A 24,282-nucleotide genomic window follows, 5' to 3' on the forward strand; every position below is an offset into this window, starting at 1 on the left:
AGAGAGAGAGAGAGAGAGAGAGAGAGAGAGAGAGAGAGAGAGAGAATGAGAATAAAGAAAACAAAGAAAAAGCCCTACAGGCTTGCCTACAACCTAGTCTTATGGAGGCATTTTCTTAATTGAGGTTTTCTCCTCTCAGATGACTTCAGTTTGTGTCAGTTTGACATAAAACTAGGCAGCACAGTCCCTAAGTGTCATAGTGCAGGGATACAGGACCAACTGTGGACATGTGCCTTCTTCAGGCATGCCATGGTTTGCATAGTTCTAAGCTGGGTATAACTCCACAGGGACACTTTTTCTGCCTATTTTCAAATATTTGGGGGAAAAATTGAAATTGAGCCAGGCAGTGGTTTGGCACACCTTTAATCCCAGCACTTGAGAGACAGAAGCAGGTGGATCTCTGTGAGTTTAAGACCAGCCTGGTATACAAGAGCTAATTCCAGGACAGGCTCCAAAACTACAGAGAAACCCTGTTTTGAAAATCTAAAAAAATAAGTAAATAAAATAAAATTGAAATTGAATTACATAAACTGACCTGTAGCTTTTTATAATAATAAATTAATTGTAACACAATCTTCAGTTACATCTGAGGACCATGGTTGAAAACTATTTTTGAGGAGTGAATTTAATAATTTATTGGGGGATGTTAATTAGTGGTTAACAACTTTCAAAGAGAATTTAAAGGAATGGCTGTTCAGATCAGACTTAGCAGCACTGTGCAGGGCCAGCATGCCAGTAGGTCTTTCGTCAAGCTTTACCAGCTCTTGAGTGTGCCCTAGGGTGCCAGATTCCTTAGTAGGCAGTTACAAACAGGAGACATCTTGCTCAGATCCAGTTTTGCTGTTTGCTTGTTTTTTTTAAGATTTTATTTTTATTTTTTAAATATTATATATTGTTTATTTGTTAGAGATAGGGTCTTGTTTTTTTTTTTTTTTACTTAAAAATTTCCACCTCTTCCCATTTCCCTCCCCTTCCCCCCATAGGGTCTCATTTTGTCATCCTGGTTTGCTAAGAACTCACAACATAAATAGACCCAATATCATCAAATTCACAGAAATTAGTCTGCCTCTTCTTCCTGAGTTCTTGAATTAATTTTGTATGTTACCATGCCAAGAATATTTTTATTTCTTAATTATGTGGTTTCCTGCATTTGAGTTCAGGGCTGAGGGAAGTGTGAAGAAGGCATTAGATTCCCTGAAACTGAAGTTAGAATCATTGTGAGCCCCCACCATGGGTGTTGGGGACTGAGATCTGGACAAGAACAGTGTATTCTTCCCCACTGAGTCCTCTCCAATGTCCCACTGCTGTCCTTGTTCATACACATTTTGTTGAAGCATAGTCACTTGTTTACACTATGCCAGTGGCTGCTGTTTTACCAGAATTTAGTAGCTGCCACAGAGACTATAACTACAAAGTCACAAATAATCACCTTTTGGCTCTGTTCAGAAAAGTGTGTTGACCTGCTTTTTACAGCACTTGCTTGCTCTTTCTTTTTAATAGCTTGTGATTTTCACTTTTTGTATCTTTGTAAAAAGAAGGTTTGGGGATTAGAGAGATGACTCAGAGGTTAAGAGCACAGGCTGCTCTTCCAGAGAACCTGAGTTCAATTCCCAACAACCAAATGGTGGCTCACAACCATCTATAATGAGATCTGATGCCCTCTTCTGGCATGCAGGCATACATGCAGGCACAACACTATACACACTATATACACTATATAATAAATCTTAAAAAAAAAAAGAAAAGAAAAGAAAAAGGGGCTGGAGAGATGGCTCAGAGGTTAAGAGCACTGATTGCTCTTCCCGAGGTCCTGAGTTCAATTCCCAACAACCACATGGTGGCTCACAACCATCTGTAATGAGATCTGGTGCCCTCTTCTGGCGAGTAGGCGTACATGAAAACAGAACACTGTATACATAATGAATAAAAATCTTTTTTTTTTTTAAAAAAAGAAGATTCTTAGTGAATGGAGGTTTGTTGGCTAAGAGAGTAACATGAGAGCAAGGAACTGAGTGAATGAGGAGACCTCCCAGGCGATGCTGGGTAGAAAGCAGGTATTGTGCAGGGTAGATGCTGGGTAGATTGCTTCGTAAAGGAGTCTAGGGGAACTTAGAGAAGGCTGGGAATTTGGTAATAATAAATGTTGCCTGTGGACTCTTTCCAGAAAACTTACTGACTTGCCAATGCCAGCCCACGTCTCAGTCTTGGTTTGAGAAGTACATATGTTACTAAAGGACCATGTTACAATTACAATGTGATTTTGTGAATTGTTTTGTGGTGCGTGCGTGCGTGCGTGCGTGCGTGTGTGTGTGTGTGTGTGTATGTGTGTTTTAGACAGGGTTTCTCTGTGTAGTCCTGGCTGTCCTGGAACTTGCTAGGTAGACCCCGTTGGCCTTGAACTCACGGTTCTCACCTGCCTCTGCCTCAGGAGTGCTGGGATTAAAGTCCTGCACCACTCCTGGCGATTTTGTGAATCCAAAACACAGGATTAAAAAAAAGAAAAAAAGACTTAAAATATTAAAAGCCCAAAATGTTTTTAATCCTAATGTAGCAAAAATCTGAGGCAAACAAGAAAGCAGAAAGGCCAACTATTTCAGCTTAGTCTGTGTAGGACAGGAAGATCATATAAATCAGCAAGCTTGTTGTTAGTTCTCAGCATCCAGGTTAAAGACATGTTAGTCTTTCTAGTGCTGCAAGGGAATTCCTGTGGAAATGGCTTAGTTAAAGGAGCTGGGCTGGACTGGAGGCTCACCAGTTAGAGCTTTCTCTTGTTCCAGAGGATCATAGTCAGTTTCTTACAACAGTTAGCTTACAGCTGTCTGCAGCTCCAGCTCCTGAGATCCAGTGGGTACCCACATGACCATGTGTACATGTGTGTGAGAACAGACCAACCAACACATTCTATACATTTAAAAAAAATCTTTTTTAAAAAATATTTATTATGTATACAATATTCTGTCTTTGTGTTTGCCTGTAGGCCAGAAGAGGGCATCAGATCTCATTTCAGATGGTTGTGAGCCACCATGTGGTTGCAGGGAATTGAACTCAGCACCTTTGGAAGAGCAGGCAATGCTCTTAACCTCTGAGCCATCTCTCTAGTCCAGTAAAACATCTTTTTAAAAATAAAAAGGAAGCCAGCACTTAGCAGGCAGACACAAAGTAGATCTCTGTTAGTTCAAGGCTGGCCTGGACTTACAAGAGCAAGTTCCAAGATAGCCAGGGCTACACAAAGAAACCCTGTCTCAAAAAATAGAAGAAGAGGGAGAGGGGAAAAAAATAATTAATAAGGAAGTTGGGCATAGTGACACACACCTTTAATCCCAGCACTCAGAAGGTCTAGGCAGGCAGATTTCTGTGAGTTCCAGGACAGTCGGAACTATATAGTGAGACCCTGTCTCAAAACATACCCTCCAAAAAAATAAAAATAAAAAGGAGGAAATTACCCCACTACCATAACACAAGTCCCTGAGAATTTTGTTGTGTTTTTTTCTTATCAGCTAATTCTAATTGATAGTTGTGGTCAGTATTTGTGAAATTTTTTTTAATTTATTTATTATGTATACAATATTCTGTCTATGTGTTTGCCTGTAGGCCAGAAGAGGGCAACAGATCTCATTTCAGATGGTTGTGAGCCACCATGTGGTTGCTGGGAATTGAATTCAGGACCTTTGGAAGAGCAGGCAATGCTCTTAACCTCTGAGCCATCTCTCCAGCCCCAGTATTTGTGAAAGTTTAAAGAAGACTTTATTTTTTTTATATCAGTTTTTAAGTTCATTCATAAAAAAAATTGAGCAGGAGGTACAGAGATTTCCTAACACATGCCCACCTTGTATTGACACATCTCTCTTACCCCAATCCTTAGGGTTGACGCACATTTTTTTCTGGTGGACTTAGACAAGTTTTAACAGGTATCCACTGTTAGAATCACACAAGGAGTTTTGCCACCAAACCCTGTGACTCTCTGGTGTTCTTACTGGCTATATCGTAAGGTTTTACTTAGAAAATGCACCTAAGATTCCTTCTGTCTTGGTGACTTACATGTGGGTAAATGTAGGATAGTTCCCTGTGGTCCTTTGTCTGCTCCAGCATAGTTATTGCTTCACGGTGATGGCCATGTAATGAAGTGTGATTTTTCATAACACATTTGCACTTTATACTGTCTTCTTTGAGAGTGTTTAAAAACTTTTTAGTCCCAGTATTTAATCAGGTTATTTCTTATTGTTAGGTTTTAAGAAATTTTTTTTTTTTTATGTTTGGATCTTTTTTTCATTGAGACAGGGTCTCACTTTGTAGTTCAGGCCACCTTTGAATATGAAATCCTCTTCAGCTTCAAACTAAAATTGCAGGGATATGCTGCCATACCTGGCTGGATAACCAGTTTTTATTAAACCTCTTTTGCAAGTATTTTCTCTGTCTGAAGCGCCCCCCTCCTCGTTTGCTAAGAGCCTCAGCCTATAACTGATGAGTCATCTCTTCCCTTTTTCTCAGATACATTTATTTTATTTTTATGTGTATTAATGTTTTGCCTGTGCACCAAGTGCATGCATGGCCAGTGCCAAAGGAGGTCAGAACAGAAGGTCATTGGATCATCTGGAACTGGAGTTGGAGACAGTTGTAAGCTACTGTATAGATGCTGTACATTGAACCCAGGTCTTCTGCAACCGCAAGTGCTTTTGACTGCTGAGCCATCTTTCCAGCCCCAGTGATTTTGTTTGTGTGTTTGTTTGTTTTAAAACAGGGTCTCACTGGGTAGCCCTGGCTTGCCTGGAAGTCCCTCTGTAGATCAGACTAGTCTCAAACTCACAGAGATCAATCTGCTTCTGCCTCTCTGCCTCTGCTGTATTGGTATTAAAGGTATCCACAACCACACTTTGTTTGTTGTTTTATACTTTGACAGTCTTTTTTTTTTCCCTTTGGGAGTTTTTTTTTTTCTTTATGTGTATATGTATGTCACATGTGTGGGTTTTGGAACCTCTGGTACTAGAGTTATATATAGGTGTGGTTGTAAGCTACTTGACCTTGGGACTAAACTTGGGTCCTTTGAAAGAGCGGTGAGCATTCTTAAAACTGCTAACCGAACTCTCCAGCCCTCCTTTAATCGTTTGTGGTTTTTTTTTTTTGTTGTTGTTGTTGTTTGTTTGTTTTTTATAAAGCACATCTCCCAAACAACCCTAGTACTGGGATTGGATACAAGCCCTTGCTTATGCTAGGGAAGGATTGATGAACTTAATTTCTGATCCCAGATTTATTTGTTTGTTTGTTTATTTATTTATTTTATTTGAGATAGGATTTCTCTTTAGCTTTGGGGCCTGCCCTGGACCTTGCTTTGTAGACCAGGCTGACCATGAACTCAACAGAGACTCACCTGCCTCTGCCTCCCAAGTGCTGGGATTAAAGGCCTGTGCACCACTGCCTGGCAAACCCCAGAAATTTTAAGTTTTAATGGAGGTTAGATTTGAAGTTCTTGCTTTCCTCACTTTAGAATACGTAATTTTTCTGCTCTTTTGCTTTTCACTTAAATCAAAATCACTTTCTCCACTTATCCTCACCCTCATTTTCCTGGTGAATGAAATAGTCCATTGTAGGTCTGTGGTTGTCAGGAGTTCTTGTCTGAGACCCAGCAGGTCATGGTGAGACACCTGAACTGCTGCTGTCCTGGACGGGTCAGCAGTTTCATTTGCATTTGGCCCAGAGTTTCTTCTCAAGTACAGCCCAAGACTGAGGGTTTTTGTTGGTGATTGTTACTTGTTTTAGTTCCCTGGTTAAGGGAGACCTCAAAACAAAATGCAATTGCTCCACATTTGGTAGAAAGCCTGAAACAGAAATCTCTTTTCAGTATATTTCTGTCCTCCTGCCTTTTATGCATCAAAACAGGGAGACTTTGTGTTTTGTTTTTTGTTTTTTGAGAGAAAGTTTCTCTCTATAGTCCTTGCTGTCCTGGAACTCATCCTGTAGACCAGGCAGACCCCTAACTCAGATCCATCTGCTCTGCTTCTGGAGTACTGGTATTAAAGGCATGGGCCACTTTACCTGGCTAGTAGACTCATTTAAAAAATATTTTTTTTAACATGACAGAAATTTGCTAAAGTAGTTGAATTATATATGGTATAAAGAGTCATTAAGAAATAAGTGTTCTGCTGGGCAGTAGTGGCATATGCCTTTAATCCCAGCACTTGAGAGGCAGAAACAGACAGATCACTGTGAGTTTGTTCTACAGAGCAAGTTCCAGGACAGCCAGGGCTACGCAGAGAAATCTTGTCTCAAAAAACAAAAAGCGCAAACAAAAGAAAAGAAAAAAAGAAAAAGTGTCTAGATGCTATGATTGACAGAAGAGCATTTAATACAACCATATGGAATTTAGAATGGTTATTATTATTTTTATTTACTACAGAAAAGACCTTAGAGGGGTGCTAGAAAGATGGCTCAGAGGTTAAGAACACCAGCTACTCTTCCAGAGGTACTGATTCAATTCCCAGCAACCACATGGTGGCTTACAACCATCTATAATATCTGGGTGCCCTCTTCTGGCGTGCAGGCAGAACACTATATTTGTAAAAAATAAATGAAAATCTTTTTAAATAAGAAAAAAGATAGGAGAAGCATGTATACTGGCCTCCCTGACTTTCTCCTTATTAAATAAATGAACTCTAGAAATGAAGACTTTTGCCAGGACCAGCCTGAAGTTTCTGGACTTCTAGTATCCTTGAAAAATGTTGGTCAACTTGCTCTATTTTTCTTCTTAATCTTGTTTTATGTTTTAAAAATTCAAATACAACTGCCATTGCCTCAGAGATTGGCACCAGAATGAGACGTTTTGATCTCAATGCTAAAAATCTATAGAAGGTATGCTTAAACTTCAGAATTTGTTACTTTCCTGTTCTGGGTGGCTAAAAAATTCTCACTTGTAAAAAACCACCAGGTGTTACTTACAGTAATGTTAGTAGAAGGGGGCCAATTGCTTGTGCCCTTAAGTTTATGTGGTCCCTAAAAGTCAGCTCTAGGGAGAGGTCTGCTGACAGCCTAGAGCCATCTGCTTAGGAACTGCCCTTCTTTTTGGAACAGGCCTAGCTTGACAACAGCAACCCTAAGTTCTTTCACTTGGAAGACAACAGGGATAGGCCTGAGGCTTACCTGTGGAAGGGAAGGCATCATTGTTTGCTCCTGTCTCTGCTTAAGAGGCTGCAGTCCTGAATGTGAGTGTTGCTGAGAGGGCAGATCCTGGGGGAGTTTGAAAATTTGAAATAAGAAAACCTTTAGAAATAGGGAAGATAGACATCCAGGTAACAGTAACCCACTGACTCCGTCTTATTTTATTCCTTTCTAAATTGATGGGCTCTCTTAGGTACAGCAAAATGTAATTATTTAAAACTTAGTTTGTTCCTAAAACTTAGTTAGTGATTAATTCTGTTTATTTGTTGACCTGAGATCCAGTTAAGGATAATGGAGAAAACAGGTCTTAGGATTTCCCCTGAAGTCTTTAAACAACAGATACTCTGCCCCCCCCCCCAAAAAAGAATATAAAGAAACACTTCCAGAAGTTTCCATTTATTTACACTAAAGTATGTATGTAAGTTACACTCAGAGTCAAGAACCAGATTTAATAAAAGAATTAGGTTGCAGGACACATTTTGAGAGCATACAGGTGACACAGTTGGTAAAGAGTCTTGGTACAGTTCTAGCGTGTTGGAGACTGAGCTTCACTAACATGGAGTTGGGATGAACTTGCAGTCATTGTCCTTGGTAGTCTAAACGAACCTCGTATTTATTAAATTTAGGGCTTTAGGTTTCTCTTAAAAAGAGGGTTGGGGCTGGAGAGATAGCTCAGAAGTTAGAAGCACCTGTAGCTCATGCAGAGGACACAGGTTTGGTTCTCAGTGCTCATAACCGTCTGTAACTCCAGTTCCAGAGGATCCAGCATGTTCCTCTGACCCCTCATAGGCACCAATCACAGGTGTGGCACACATACATACATGCAGATAAAACACGTATACACATAAAATTAAATAAAAACAGGGATGAAAATGTCAAATGCCAAAACATAAAAGCTAGCTTTCCTTTCTGACTGTAACTCAGGTGCTGGAGAAGTAAAGAGCCCATCAGTTAAGAGCACTGGTTGCTCTTCCAGAGGACCCGGGTTTAATTTCCAGCCCCCACATGACAGCTCACACCTGTCTGTAACTCCAGTTACAGGCGAATCTCTGTGAGTTCCAGGAAAGCCAGAGCTACACAAAGAAACCCTGTCTCGAAAACAAAAAAAAATAAACAACAAAAAAAAAAAGGAAAAAGAAAAACTTTGCACTGTCATGCCCTTTGGTTGGATTCTAGTTTTACATTTGGGTATCTGTCCCTACATTTTTTACAGGCTTTGCAAGAAGGGAAAGGAACCTGGAAGCTCCAGAGGGAAGAACCTCTGGGAGATTATTGTCCTGCTGGCCATTCACGCCAGCTCTCAGTCGCTTATGTCCAGGGCCAAGGGATTTTGGCTTAGGCCTCCTCTCAGCAAGAGCACAGAGAAATCTACCTTGTCTTCCTTCTCTGTCCTGCTGGGCCTGGCTCTGTCAGCCCAGGACTAGGCTCCTGCCAAGAACTCAGATTTCACGTTTCTGTTCTTCCTTCTCTCCCAGAAGCACCTTAGATGGAGAACATTACCTCCAGCACAGAAAGGAGAGCCTCCATTTGCTTATGCTCTTTGTGTTTGACTACATTTTGCTTGAGTGTCAGGAATAGTGGGTGGAAGAAAATCTGATCTTGGAAGAGATGTGCAGATAACATACTATTGCTGCTGCAGGCTGGCCTGCTGACACCACCATAACAGGCCTTTTTGCTTCAGGGGGATGCATTAGGTCATTTCAAATGGAATCTTTCCCAGCTAAGACATAAAATTTTAGAATGAGGACGGTGAAAGCCAGACACTTAGAGGTGCTATCCAGATTAGATTAAATGTGTTAGAGAAAGTGACTACTAGATTGTTTGGAAAGTACAAAGTGGAAAAAAAATAAAACCGTAGATTCATAAGTCTATTTTTAAAAGTTTAGTGGTTTGTTTTTGTCTCTTTGGAAACATACTTAATTTATATTTGTCTGGCACTCTGTCTGAGCAAGTATACTTTGGCAGACCTGGCTTATTTTCATTTTCTGCTATGTCCATAATATTTTAGGCTTCTGTAGCTTTATTTAGTTAGTCTTGTTTATATTAATTCACAAGACAGGTTGTGCTTATTTTAAGCATTGAAAGAATTTTGAAACTATAGTCCCAAATATAATCATTGTAGTAGGAGCATGATTTATACTTAAAGTAGGGCCACTGTGTGACGTGAGTATTATATAGTGTATTAGAGTCTATACATGTAGTGTATATAATGTCTCCACATCCAATGATCCCAACGGGGAGATAGTAATTTTGGATAGATAAAAAATGGAGAACTTGTGTTCATATAAGAAGCGCAGGAGTGGTAGGTTCTGAGAGTTTACCCTGTCGAAGCTGCAGTCTCTAGGACAGAAACAGCCTCACTGAAGTTGAGAAGGGATGCTGGCTGGCTCAGAAAAGCTTCCACCCCATTGTGTCAGAGCTCTAAAACTGAGGTTTCCAGCTGAGGGAGTGCAGTGGATTCTCTAAAGGGCGGTGACCTTGAAGAGGAACCTTATTCTTGAAATATTCCTTGTGCTGGCAGTTAGACATCGACTTTTCAGGTACTTTGCCTATCGTTGTAAGTTTATATTAGTCTTTTACAAATCTCCTAGGAGCCCCTTAGACTCTTCTTTTCCTTTGCCATCTGGGGCTCTTAGGATTAAAACAAGTTTATTTTATATGTGTGGGTGTTCTGCCTGCATGTGTGTCTGAATGCCACATGTGTCCCTTGCTGCCCTCAAATGACAAAGCTGCTTCTCCGGAGCTGGATTTCTATATGGTTGTGAGATGCCATGTGGGTGCCGGGAATGGAAAACCAGCAGATTCTCTTACCTACTGAGCTGCTGCTCCTGCCCCTGATTTCTTTTATAAAGGAAGAATGGCTGTTTTCATCCCATGACAAGGCCATTTCATCTTGCTAGTTGCTGTTCAAACAGATCCAAGTCAGAAACATGAAATAATGAACTATACAGGACCTTTGCTTCTGCCCATGCATGTGTTGAGGTCAGGGTACTTGCAGGAATTGGTTCTCTGCTTGGAACTGTCTGGGGTCTAAGAATCAAACGTAAGTCATCAGGCTGGGCAGCAAGTACCTTTGCCCACTGTCATCTTGCTAGTCCATTTTAAAGATTTTTTTCATAAAAACTATCAAGTTTAATCACATTCCTTTGCTGGTTTTTGGACTTGTGGTTTGTGTTTTTTTATTGTTGTTTTTGTTTGTTTGCTTGCTTGGGTTTTTTTTTTTTTTTTGGTTGGTTAGTTTGATTTTTCAATACAGGGTTTTTCTGTAATAGCCCTGGCTGTCCCAGAACTCACTCTGTAGACCAGGCTGGCCTCTTAACTCACAGAGGTCCTTGTGCTGGGATTAAAGACATATGCCACCACACCTGACTGTATATTTTTTCCCATTAATTTTATTATAAATAAAACCACCACTCATCAAAATTTTAGCGTGTGATGGCCTGCTCTCTTCTGTAAGGGAAATTAATGTGTTTGCTGTTTGTGTTTGACATTGATGGAGCAGATATTTTGTAACAGTTTCACTTAATTATCAGGTTATCAGGATGTTATTTATTTTTGGGCATTTGTGCCTGGTAAGCAATTGGTGTCCAGCAGTAAGGTACAAGGCAGCTTCATTTTGGTATTTGCAAAACTGTGGTTGATAAACTGGATCAGAGCAGCTTCCAGTCAGTGTAGACTTCACATAAGGAAGGGCGTGTCCACCACATGCATGGCATACACTTTACCCTGACAGATCCCTGGCTGCCTGTGCTGTCAGTGTGAGTGACTGAAAAGGGAGTGGAAACTGGTATGGAGGATTGTCTAGATTTCTTCTTTGTTTTACCTACAAGCCCTGACTTCTTCAATTAAAGTGCACAAGGGACTACTGATGGCATTGGTACTTATCTGGATGAGGTTCTCCATTGGTTCTTTTCATGTGAGCCTGCCTTCTTCACAAGCACACACATTTACCCTGTCTCCTAACGCTGCCATTGCTAGGCAATGGTGGCGCACACCTTTAATCCCAACACTCAGGAGGCAGAGGCAGATGGATCTCTTGTGAGTTTGAGGCCAGCCTGGTCTACAGAGCGAGTTCCATTCCTGACTCTGTAGGTACTGGAAAACCATGTCTCAAAAAACAGACAAACAAAAAAAGAAAAGAAAGGAAAAAGAAAATCTGGCCATCAGTTGTGGTTGTATTACTTCCAGAGGTCCGACACTGGTCTGAAGAACTGAGTAGAGACATTGAGGAACACCGTGTGAGGATTAGTGGCATAAATGTTTTAGCATGGATAGTTTCAGGCTTCAAAGAATGTAGCCAAAACCAAAAACTAAACAAAACAAAAAACAAACAAAAAAAAGAATAAGACATGTGTACACAAGCAAATTCAACACCAGAATGGCAGGCGTCCAGTGCAAAGCAGTGAGTACTGCCACTGACCATGAGGCCCTAAGGCTCCACCAGAAGGCACTATGAGCACATAGTACTGGAGTTTGTTTGACTTTTGTTCCTCTTATAACCATGCCTTGAAAAGTGGTTGGGATTCTCTGTTCCTACAGTACAATTACAGGTAGTTGTCTGGGAACAGATTAGTAATGAAACCTGCCTCAGTTACAAGTCTTAGACATGGTTTTCAGAACCCTTTCGTTTGCCACTAGAAGCAGGGAATGGTCTAGAAGCCAGCACCCTACAGAGAAACATGGTTGTGCATGACTCCTAGAGTGGTTGGAGTTCCCCCTACCCTCTTTGTAAATTCCTGTTTAGAAAAGATCAGCTTGTTTCTCACAGATCTTCATTTTGTCAAAACGTACTACACCATGCCTTCAGCCTCTCTGTGCTCAGTCAGGTTTTATAAAAGCTTGAGGTTTTTGATAGCACCATTAGAGACCTTTAGACTTCAGCCAAGTTTGAGTCTTTGTTGTGGTGTGTGATTCAAGGTAGTCACCAGAGAAATACAGACATTTAGATTCTGGATCGCCCTACCTTTTCAGATATTTAAAATATCCTTTCTAAGTATAAGCTGGCACTTGAGAACTGTGAGGGGTGGAGGGTTCTTTACCTTGCTTGCTGCTATCATCTGCACTTCATTCCTTCAGCCAGTCTGGAGATTCCCTTAAAATGTAAATCTTTCCTCTTGAAGTTAACTAATTATTAACTGCTTAAGAGCCTGCTTTCTTGGGTAAGATTGGGGAACAGATAAAGGTTAGAGTAGGTAAGAGGAGCCCTCAGCTTGGCAGATTTGCAACCTAGGTGCCCTGCATCCTGGCCTGGGGACCTGTGGGAGTGTTTCTGTAGATTGGTCCCAGTTATGATGAGCCAGGTGAGTGCTTCAGAGCCTTTGAATCTTTCCAAGTGTCTGTGGAGTAACTAACAGGTTGTCATGACCGAGTGAGGAACAGGTTAGAATCTAGACTGATCTGTCCAGAGTGGCGGTTCAACAGGGCAGACGCAGGCTTGATGAGACTACCACTTCTTGGAAGAGTTCCCTTCATCCCTTCAGAATCCCTGATAGAATAGAACAGGCTTAGTTTTGAGACAAGGAGGTCCAAGTATGGTATGGGAATTACTATCCACCATCCTTTCATCCTTGCTTACTGAAATCATTATTATTTTTTTGAAGATTTATTTATTATGTATACAGTGTTCTGCCTGCAGGACAGAAAAGGGCACTGAATCTCATTATAGTTGGTTTCTGGGAATTGAACTCAGGACTTCTGGAAGAGCAACCAGTGCTCTTAACCGTTGAACCATCTCTTCAGCCCACTGGAATTATTTTTGAGGGTTATAAACTTATTTTTGAGGGTTGAAAACAAGTTTTCTCTCTGGTCACTTGCTTCTAGTTTAGGCTATTGGCATTTGAATAGACTGTAATGAGTGCATTTGAAGTCATCACATAAGCCTCTCAATCAGAGCTTCTTAGTTCATACAGTAAATGGTGTGTGCATTTTACCTAGGGAACTCTGACCTTCACCAAGGGAGTTACATGTGCCATGACAGATAGTCATGTCTGCTTAATAAATATTCCTAGCACTTAGTTCAGTTTCCTAATTCACATAGTTCTCTTAAAATCCCCAGCATCCATCCTTCTATTAAGCAGATAAAACAACTGAGCCATATTTTAGAAAATAGAGTAGCTGGAAATGATGGTACATGTCAATCCCAGTACTTAGGAGGCAAAGGCAAGCTAATCTCTTGAGTTCAAGGACATCCTGGTCTGTAAGATGAGTTCCAGACCAGATAGGATTTTATATACAGAGCGAGACCCTATCTAAAAAGAAAGAGGGAGGCTGTGTAAGTACATTACACAGTGGAACCTTTTCTCATTTATTTATCATGTGTTTATGTGAGGGAATGTGCTTATGATGTGGTGTGTGTGTGGAGGTCAGAGGACAACTTCTGGAAGTTGGTTCTCTCCTTTCATGGTGTGGGTTCCGGAAAGTACCTTTACCCATCACTAGCCCCATACAAGTGGAGCACTATGCAGTAGTGTAAGGAAGATGTCTGTGAGTAGGCAAAGGTACATCTTATATGCAAACTATATATGTGTAACCCACCTTCATTATAAATATAACAACATGTGTGAAAAGTAGAAAAAAGACTCATAGGAAAGAGTTATACCAAATGCAAGATGTGCAATTTAGCTCAGACAAGAGGAGTGCAAGTTATTTACATTTTGAATTTTTTGGCTAGAGTTTTTTGATGCTGAGTGGGTTTCATCCTCACAGTAAAATGTTAAATGCAGGCCGGGCAGTGGTGATGCACACCTTTAATCCCAGCACTCTGGAGGCAGAGGCAGGAGGATCTCAGTCAGTTAGAGGCCAACCTGGTCTACAGTTCCAGGACAGACTCCGAAGCTGCAGCGAAATCATGTTTTGGGGTGGTGGGAGGGAGTTAAATCCAGTAGAGATTGTCAATCATTTTGCCAGCTATTTCAGTAAAAATTTAATTTCAGAGTTAAAGTTTTCTGTAGAGAGTCCATGAACAATTACTCATGGTAAGTTTTGACTTGTGATTTTGAGCCAAGGTTTTGCTGTACAGCTCGGCCTGACCTTTAGCTAATAGTTTGTCAGCATTTGAGATGTTTGGATTATGAGTTTTTGAGGTTCCTGAGAATTGCTATTAGCACATTAACTTGTGTCATTAGGCTGTGCTTCTCAAGTCCAGTGTTTCTCTGACAGGAACACTGATCTTAACTCAATTTACTGTAGCAGTTAGAAAACAGTAATTCTGGGTGAAGCTAGTGACAATAGTTCCAGGAGTTCTCTGTGTAGCTTTGGAGCCTATCTTTGGAACTCGCTCTGTAGACCAGGCTGGCCTTGAGCTCATAGAGATGCTCCTGCCTCTGCCTTCTGAGTGCTGGGATTAAAGCTCTATGCCATCACTGCTTGGTTAGTTCTATTTCTTACAAGAAATACTATATATAATATTGTGTGTGTGTGTGTGTACATTGTTTTTTGAGACAGGGTTTCTCTGTAGCTTTGGAGCCTCTCCTGGAACTAACTCTTGTAGACCAGGTTGGCCTCGAACTCACAGAGATCTGCCTGCCTCTGCCTCTCCAGTGCTGGGATTAAAGGCGTGTGCCACCACCGCCCGGTGAAATATAATATTTTTATAAGTTTTGTATTTTCAAAATAAACCATTTCTAATCATAGCACTCTGGAGACAGAGGCAGTTGGATCTGTGAGCCCAGCTCGCTCTACATTTTAAATTTCAGGCTATCCTGGGCTATATTGTAAGTTCCTGCCTTAAAAATAAGTAAGTAAAAATAAAGAAACCATTTCCAAGGCTAGAAATGTGCTCAATGAGAGAAGTCTAGTATGCGAGAAGCCCCAAGTTCACCTCAACAGCCCAAGCGAGCAGTTTCCCACCACAGTATGACACGGACACACAAGAGTGTACATATATTACATAAGTGTATATTTCTGAAGTGGTTCTTGTGTTGCTTTAAACAAAGGGAACACATTTTTGTAACTTATTGTTTTTGTTGTGTAGTAATGTTGGGTTGGCTTCGACAAAATTCTCACAGAATTTCACTTCTAAAAAGTCATTGTGGGAGACCAGTAAGATGGATCAGAGGGAAGAGCAGTGCTGCCAAGCTGATGGCTTGAGTAGTGGAACTCGACTCTGGAAGAGGAGAAAATCTTGCAGAACTTGACCTCTGACCTCCACACCTGCACACATGTAAATGTACATACTAAATAAATAAGTGGAAACATTTTCTTAAAGCACTGTGTTTTATGTTTTACAAAAATTATGTTTGTACCTTTTGTTCTTAAAACTCTTTAGATTATTGCAGGTTTTCCAGAAACTTCAAAACAGAGTGAAGATTATTATTCTTAGTTTGTTGTAGGAAAATAGGCTTTTAGAGATTTTTTTTAAAAAAAATATTTATTTATTTATCATGGATACAGTGATCTGCCTGCATGTACATCTGCAGGGCAGAAAAGGGTTCGACGGCTGTGCGCCACCACGTGGGTGCTGGGGATTAAACTCAGGACCTTTGTGAGAGCAGCCAGTGCTCTTAACTGCCGAGCCGTCTCTCTTCAGCCCGGTTTTTAGTGATTTTAAGATGAGCTGGGTCGTGGTGGCAAATGTCTTATAATCCAGCGCTTGAGTGTCAGAGGCCAAGTTCTGTGATTTCTCTGCAAGTTTGAGACCAGCCAGGTCTACAGAACAAGTTCCAGGACAGCCAGGGCAACACAGAAAATCCCTGTCTTGGGGAAAAACCAACCAACCAAAACAAAAAAAGATTTTTAAAGTGAAAGACAGTGGTAACTACAAAATTATTAAAATGTAGCCTCTGAAGCTCTGAAGGGAGTTTTCCTTTGTCTCCAGTGGCAGGCTGTGCTGTGGAACCAGATCCCATGTCTGCATCTAGTGCAGCTTAGCAGCCATTTGTAAGTGTGTCAGGCCAAGAAATCCTAGAGCAAGAGGGAGGAACTGTAGAGATGGTCAGCTGCAGGTTAGGAAATAGCAAGACTGTGTGCCTTCCTTGCCCAAGTCATGGAGTTGGCAGCGGGGCCATTGGAAGCCCAATGATAGAGCCCATTCCCAGACCATATTGTCTCTATCCTCAGTGAGGAACTTGCCTTTTCACAGACAGTGCAGTTCTTCCTCTGTGAGGCTAAAGTCCCTTCAGTGAGACTTCTTAATGTAATGAACCCGACACAACCAACCTGTTTGGAATATAGCCCTTGGGTTACTTGAGGTGAATGAGGGACAGCATGGCTATGGTCTAAGTGCTGATCTGAGAGTACACTGAACTGGAATAACCCTGGTGATAGGGACAGTGTGGTGTGATGTGGACCTCTGGTCCTTCCCCAAGGAGTAAGCCCTGGCAGGAGACCAGGCAGTGCTACTGGAACTCGAGGTTTCTAGGCCAGACTCTCACACCCAGAATGGAACACTGTGACCGCACCTACAACATGACTGGGGCCTTGAGGCTTGTTTTTAGGTTGTCTAATGGTAGGTAGGGGAAGAAAATTGTTCTTTGTTTTTCTCTGAGAGTCCAGGGAACATTACTGACTGAGTATTAATTTCTGGGGACTTTGTACTTAATAAAACATCTTTGGGGCTGGAAAGATGGCTCAGTGGTTAAGAGCACTGGTTGTTCTTCCAGAGGTCCTGAGTTTCCCAGCAACCACATGGTGGCTCATAACCATCTGGTGCCCTCTTCTGTATATGTATATATACATATAGGCAGAATATTGTATATATAATAAATAAGTAAATCTTTTTAAAAAACATGTGTTAATAGTCTGTGGAGCTAAAAGCTCCATTGCCCCCCATAAGTCTTAATTCTGTTAGTATGCTGGATTAGAAGCACACAGTGAGTTTTAACAGATGTTGGGGTAATTCAGTGGTTGAGTGTGGCTTAGCATAAGCAAGGCCCCAGGTTGTCTTTAAAACCTAGGATTGAGTTTCTGCATACAAAAACTAAAGCAAACTGATGTTTGTCCATCTGGACATTTGCATCTCGGTAGAAAATGCCTCTTCTCAGAGCTTCACATGTGTGCATCCTAGGCTTGACCCTCAGCTCTGCTGTCACAGACCCATCTAAGCCTTCCCTGCTGCTTCTACTATAGTCCTCCTCAGGCACCAAACTGAGGACTTGTCTCTGAATACACATGACTGTTGATGTGGCTGAAGTTTTGAGTATGCCCACTCCTTTTAGAACCCTTCTTCCCTGCTTATGTAAAAGCTACTAACCATTCCCATCCTCTGCCTAGCCTTTCTCAGGCTCTGCAGAGTACAGATGCCACTTCTGTACTGTGGGCAAGCTGATGGGAAAGAGTGAATCCAGGGGTCACTGTCTGGGATTTTTCTTACCTATATTTCTTCATCTGGGAAAAATAGGAGTAATAGTTACAGGTAGCCCATTGCTGTAACTGTAGGGAGCAGTGAGGAACTGTGGCTGTTGCTGTTCTTCCTCCTAGTATGTGTCTAACTGCAGCCTTTGTGTTACTGTCTGATTATTTAATGATCTATTTTTTGGCCTCTAGTGAAATTATAAAACCTTCCTGTGAAGAAAGGACTTGATGTTGCCCTTTTGTTCCTTTCACTGCTTGTTTATGTGTAGAGCCCTAGTGCACATCATGGAAAATAGCATTACTATTGGCTAGATGGAGCAAGAAGTAAGGAATGGCAGAGTAAGGTCGGTTTTAGCCCATAGTTTCTTACTAGTCCCTTCTGTTGTGGAGCCTTAATGAGCTCTTCTGCCATAATCACCAAAAGTGTGAATGTTCCTTAACAAGGAGGCTAGCACTTTCAGGAGATGGATGGGGATCCTGTGTTCTGGTAGCCCCTCCAGGAAAGTGGGGACACAATCACAGTGCAATTTGATTTAGGAGAGTGTGGAAAAGCAAAGTCAGTGGCTTGAGGTCATTGTTTTGGCAGACTTAACTTGCTAAGGAAGTCAGCAGTGGAGAGGGGACCTTAGTGTTTAACCCTTCCTTTTCTCTCTTCCTTTACACGCAGCTCAGGTACTCGCAGTGTCACAGCCATGGACTCCTGTGAAGGGAGTCATGCCATAGAAGTAAGCATATCGCAGGTATCAGTCCAGTGAGGACCCTCCATGAGCCCTTGGGCCCTTTCTCAGATGAAAATCTCCCTTTCTCCCCTTCCTAGGCTGGAGCAAGACATTAAAAAGCTAAAGGCTGACTTGCAAGCCAGCCGGCAAGTGGAACAAGAGCTGCGCAGTCAGATCAGCTCTCTCTCAAACACGGAACGAGGGATCCGCTCAGAAATGGGCCAGCTCCGACAGGAGAATGAGCTGCTGCAGAATAAGTAAGTGTGTGTGCCACATCAGCCTTGGGCAGTGCCTCCTGTTACCAGGGGGACACACAGACTCAGGTCAACCAGGAGACATGGCCCAATATTTTCTGCTTACTGACTGGTAGATGCTGAGTGTTCTCATTAAGTCTACACTTCAATCCAACAAGAGTTTATTAATATTATTTTACTTTGTAATGTAGTTTAACTATTTAATATTAGTTATTAAGCTTTTGTGGTAAGTAACCTTGATAAGGAGTTCTGCTACTGTTTGAAAATCTTGATCCTTTCCTAAGAATGAGACCATGAATATCAGAACTAAAAATGACATTGAGCTTTGGTTTTATTTGAAGAGATAGACAGCAGCCTGCTCTTTTGTGTGAATTCCCTTAAACTTTAATTCATTTTGGGGTTCGTTGCTGACTCAGTGTAAGGTTATCTCTCCGGTCTCTAAGCACTGTATTTCTGTAGCAGTGATGCCTCACAGGCTTCCCCATGAAGATTACACTCATAGTTCTAGGAGTTAGCTCTAACACTAGGGTACAACATACACGAAACCCCCCCATCATTCTGGGCAACTTCTGCAGTTCTCAGCATTGGCCTCTGGTGACTAGCTCCCTCACTTTGCCCTGTGAAGCTGGGGGAAATTTAATGGCATGAGAAAAGGCCTTGCATCTTTTTTCAAAGAAAGGCTGCTGCATGGCTATAATTTAGAAGGGCCAGTGTGGTAGTGCACACCTGTAATTCCACAGCTCAAGAGGCTGAGCCAGAGTATTGCCTCAAGTTCAAAGCCAGCCTAGGCTACAGATTAAGACCTTGCCTTAAAAAAAAAAAACTGAAAAAAAAAAAAAAGAAGACTTCCCCTCCCACCCACTTTAGATTGGACAGGACTGTCTTTGGTCTGACTGTTTCTTTCCCAGTGTACTGGAGCACTGGAATGAACTCCGCAGTCACCTCCTGCTCTGGTAAACGCTTTCTAGTAGTGTCTTCTGCCTGCCTGCTCTAGATCACCTAACAGTGGCGGGAAGGGCTGGCTCTGGGTTACATAAAGCAGGTAGCTTATTAGTGTTTAGAAGCCGTTAAGTCGTGTTTTCTCTGGCACTCTGGAAGTTGATACTTTGCTGTGTGAACCTCCCATGTACAGCTGCCTAACAGGCTGCAATAGAGGCAGTGGTTCTCGGGGTTCATGGTGAGTCTCTCTATCAGAAGATTCTGTGTGACAGTCATTTCCACATAGGTTACATAATGCTGTACAAATGAAGCAAAAAGACAAGCAGAATATCAGCCAGCTGGAGAAAAAGCTAAAAGCTGAGCAGGAAGCCCGAAGCTTTGTAGAAAAACAGTTAATGGAGGAGAAAAAGAGGAAGAAGTTAGAAGAAGCCACTGCTGCACGGGCTGTTGCCTTTGCTGCCGCATCTAGGTATGTCCATGTCACTGTGGTTATCAAGGTAACCAAGGATTTGATGCTTGGGCGGGACAGACAATAGTTTGTGTGGATGGATTACTTTGTTCCAGCTCACACTGCTCTCCAACCTTTCATTTCTAAGTGATGAAGGACTCACCCTACCCCATACTCCTGACAAGCTTCCTCTCCTTTTCTGTGTGGTATCTAAATGTTCTGAGACCCATCTGCAGTCTGTTCTTCACAAGACTGTTCGTGCTTCCAACACAGATATGGGTGATTTTGAGGAGCTTAAAATTATTTTTAGATTAATATATTTAATTTATTTTTTGTATATGAGTATTTTGCCTCATGTATGTCTGCGCCATGTGTGCAGTACCCATGAAGGCATTAGATTTCCTAGAACTGGAGTGCTGGAGGGCTGTGAGCTATCATGTGGCTGCTAGGAATCAAGTGTGGATCCTCTGAAAGAACAGTAAGTGCTCTTAACTGCTGAGCCTCTCTCCAACCCCTGAGTATTTTAGAGGGCTGAAGAGATAGCTCAGTTACACAGTGCTGGAAGTGCGAGCATAAGGACCTGTTTTCAGTCCCATGTAAAAAAAAACTGGGGTGGCGTGCTCAGCAACCTAATAAAAAGGCAGGTGAGGTAGTGCACATTTGTGTCCTGGGGAGTCCTGGACAGCAGATCCCTGGGATTCACTGACCAGCTTCCCAGAGACCCCGTTTCAGAAAACAAGGTGGGTGGCTTTTGAGGGATAACACCTGAGGTTGACCTCTGGCCTCCACAGTACACACAGACACAATACAGATTTAAAAATAGCTGGGCATGGCCGGGTGGTGGTGGCGCACGCCTTTAATCCCAGGACTCAGGAGGCAGAGGCAGGCGGAGCTCTGTGAGTTCGAGGCCAGCCTGGTCTAAAAGAGCTAGTTCTAGGACAGGCTCCAAAGCTACAGAGAAACCCTGTCTTGAAAAACTACCAAAAAAAAAAAAAAAAAAAAAAAAAAAAAGCTGGGTTTGGTGACCATACCTTTAATCCCAGCACTTGGGAGGCAAAGGCAAACAGATCTTTTTGTAAGTTTGAGCCCAACCTGGTCCACAAAGTGAGTTTCACGTCAGCCAGAGGCACATAGAGAGGCCTTGTCTCAAAAAAAAAGAAAGAACAATTATTTTAGATTGTTGTTGAAATTTTCAAATAATAGTGGGAAGAAGCATATTGAGCCAAAAGTTAAAATTGGGCAGACCCACCAGGTTGTGGTGGTGCATGCTTTTAAACCCAACACTCGTAGGTAGAGGCAGACGGATCTCTGAGTTTGAGCCCAGCCTCGTCTACAGAGTGAGCTCCAGGGCACCCAGGACTGTTACATAGAGAAACCCTGTCTTGGGGAAAAATTATAATAATCATCATGCAGAGCCTAGAATCTAAGACGAGTGTGTAAGTCCTGCAGTAAGCGTATTCTGCCTACCTGCCAGCTCCACAGATGAGTACTTGAGAGCTGCATGTGGTGAGGGATGGCTGGGATAAAAGACTGAGGCAGGAGGATAGCAAGATCAAGGCCAGTATGTGCTACATATTAAATTCTGTCTCAGAAAGATATAAAAGAAAACACTGGAAAAGCTAGATTGCAAAGCATAAACACATGGTTTCTTGTCATCAGCCCTAACCTACGGCACAGCTATAACTTCATCTAGTTTTACGTTGTGCTGGCTATTAGTAATTTAGAGATGGCATTATGAACAGTCTATGCAGAAACTGCTATTTTATATGAGGAATTTGAGCATGGGTAGATTCTGTATCTACAGTGGTCTTCAAACCAATCTCCTATGATAGGGGAAACTATAAACCTTGTTTCCTCTGTCTTTTTCAAAAGGGGAGAGTGCACCGAAACCTTACGGAGTCGGATCAGAGAGCTAGAAGCTGAGGGCAAGAAGCTCACAATGGACATGAAGGTGAAAGAGGAGCAGATCAGGGAACTGGAACTGAAGGTTCAGGTGAGGAGGAGGTGGGAAGGGCCTTCCATCACCCAGTCCCCTCCAGCCTGCCAGTGTATGTGCTCCAGTGTAGATCAGCACCTCACACCAGACCTCTGTCTCATCATCTACACAGAAGGAGACTTAAAGTTCCAACCTTGTTCTGTTTGATGCAGCCAGGTTCTAACATGAGCTGCAAATTTTGACAGTCTGCTGCACGTATCAGCTCAGAATCTGTCTTAGCAGGCATGCCTTTAGCTTTTTAAGGCTGTAGACAAGGTTAATTCCTATGGGACCTGCATCTCACCTTAGATCTTTCCTGACCTGTCCACAGCCATGTGGTGGCTCTGACTAGGCAGGTGGTACTGAACATGAGGAGGAAAGATGCCAGTGCTGTGGACATAGACAACTAACTAGCTTTATGGGTTATGTACCTTAACCAAGAACTTGGTAACAGCTTTTCAAGGTGGCATTTTAAATTAATGTCATTTTGTAAAGAACATAGTAATTTAAATTGTATGAGACTGATAGGAAAACACTGGCAAGCCAGGGGAGTAATGGATGATTTGAGACGGAGCTTAAGTATGTAGTAAAGGTGGCTTTAGAGAATGGCAGGAAAGGACAAGATGAGGTAGTAAAAGGATTTTGAATAATTGAACAAGTGGGGAATAAAATTAGAGCTTTACTAACACAGAAAAGGAAATTCCAAATAAAGAGTTGAATGTAGAAAAAGGAAAGATAGGGGAAAATAGAGTACTATTTGATCTTGAGACACAGGAAGACTGTCCAAGCATAAAAACTGTAGACAAGCCGGGCGGTGGTGGCACATGCTTTTAATTCCAGCGCTTGGGAGGCAGAAACAGGTGGATCTCTGTGAGTTCGAGGCCAGCCTGGTTTATAAGTGCTAGTTTCAGAACAGGCTCCAAAGCTACAGAGAAACCCAGTCTCAAAAAAAAACAAACAAACAAACAAAAAAAAAAACCCTTTAACAAACTCATAAACAACAGCCAAAAAGAGTTGAATAAGATAGAGATACTCCGGAGGCTGGAGAGATAGGTCATTGGATGCTCAAGAGCACTGGCTGCCCTTCTAGAGGCCTCCAGTTTAAATTCCAGCATCTACATGGCAACTAACAACTGTCTCTAACTCCAAGATATGACACTTTCACACAGACATACATGCCCACAAAATACCAGTGTAAATGAAATAAAAGTAAATAAATTACTATTTTTTTAAAAAAGAGATACTTGGGGAGGAGGCCCTGGAAAATTAGGTCACTGGGCAGTCAAGAGCACTGGCTGCTCTGCAGAGGACCTGGCTTCAATTCCCAGCACCTACAGAGTGGCTCACAGCTGCCTCTGTGAGGATCTAATGCCCTTTTCTGACCTCCTCAAGGACCAGGCTCACATGTGGCAAACAGATATACATTGCAGGCAAAACATTCATACACTAAAGATACAAAAAAAATTTTAAAAATGAGAGAGATATTCACTGAGAATAGTGGCATACACTTTAATCTCAGCACTTGGAAGGCAGAAGCAAGGGGATCTCTGTGAGTTCCAGGACCGCCTGGTCTACGAGTGAGTTTCAGGACAGCCAGGGCTACACAGAGAAGCTGTCTCAAACAAACAAAACATAAAACAAACAAAAAATACAGGTATCAATGAGTATTAAAAATAACACTTTTATGCCAAGTGGTGGTGGTGGTGCACACCTTTACTCCCAGCACTCAGGAGGCAGAGGCAGTGCTCTGTGAATATGAGGCCAGCCTGGTCTACAGGGTAGGTTCCATGACAGGCTCCACAGCTACACAGAGAAACCCTGTCTCAAACCCCACCCCCAAAGTAGCACTTTTAGAGTATAAATAGCTGATGAGTGTTACCAACATATTCAGAGAACTGGAGAATGCAGAGAGATGATTTACAGAAGAAACACACGCGCTAAAAGTGGATCTTCAGGATCAACAAGGCTCATCATGCTTACTGCCAATCCTGATGGCCTCAGTTACCCACATGGTGAAGGAGAGATGGAAGACCCAGGTTCCACTTTCTATTTGGTGTCTTACAACTGTAACTCTAGTTCAGCCAATATGACCCCTCCTGACTTCCACATGTTCCTGCAAGCACATGGTGCACATACATACTCTCAGATACACATACATTCAAGTAAAATTAAATTTTTTTAAAATTAAAATTAATGTACTATTTAAAATGTTTATTTAAATCCTTTAAACATTTAAATTTTTATTAACCAATAATGACATGAATATAAAAGTTAGGAATGACTTCTCTCCTGTGAAATTGGTAAAGAATTTTTGTTTTGCATAAACACAGGGTCTTGTTATGTGACCCAGGTTCCCAGGTTGGCCTCAAACTAATGGCAATCCTTCTGCTTCTGCCTACTACGTGCTGAGATTATAGGTGTGGCCTACCATGCCCAGCACAGGATTTTAAAGGCAAGACCTCATCAGTGACTGACACCTTATTTAGTGTGGTGGTGTAGAGGTATAAA

The 24,282-nt window shown here is 41.9% G+C and overlaps 1 protein-coding gene across 2 annotated transcripts in view; it reads left to right on the plus strand.

Annotated features, from left to right (window-relative positions):
- Positions 1 to 24,282, plus strand: part of Maco1 (macoilin 1) — a 67,094-nt gene that overhangs the window by 36,134 nt on the left and 6,678 nt on the right. For both annotated transcript variants that reach the window (XM_050153892.1, XM_050153900.1), the window contains 3 exons: positions 18,257 to 18,415; positions 19,638 to 19,820; positions 21,672 to 21,792. In XM_050153892.1, the coding sequence (XP_050009849.1) occupies positions 18,257 to 18,415; positions 19,638 to 19,820; positions 21,672 to 21,792 (463 nt within the window). The remainder of the gene's footprint in view (positions 1 to 18,256; positions 18,416 to 19,637; positions 19,821 to 21,671; positions 21,793 to 24,282) is intronic.

Source organism: Alexandromys fortis, unplaced genomic scaffold (assembly GCF_014885135.2).
Source record: "Alexandromys fortis isolate MF-2015 unplaced genomic scaffold, M_Fortis_MF-2015_v1.1 scaffold_26, whole genome shotgun sequence".
Taxonomy (NCBI): domain Eukaryota; kingdom Metazoa; phylum Chordata; class Mammalia; order Rodentia; family Cricetidae; genus Alexandromys; species Alexandromys fortis.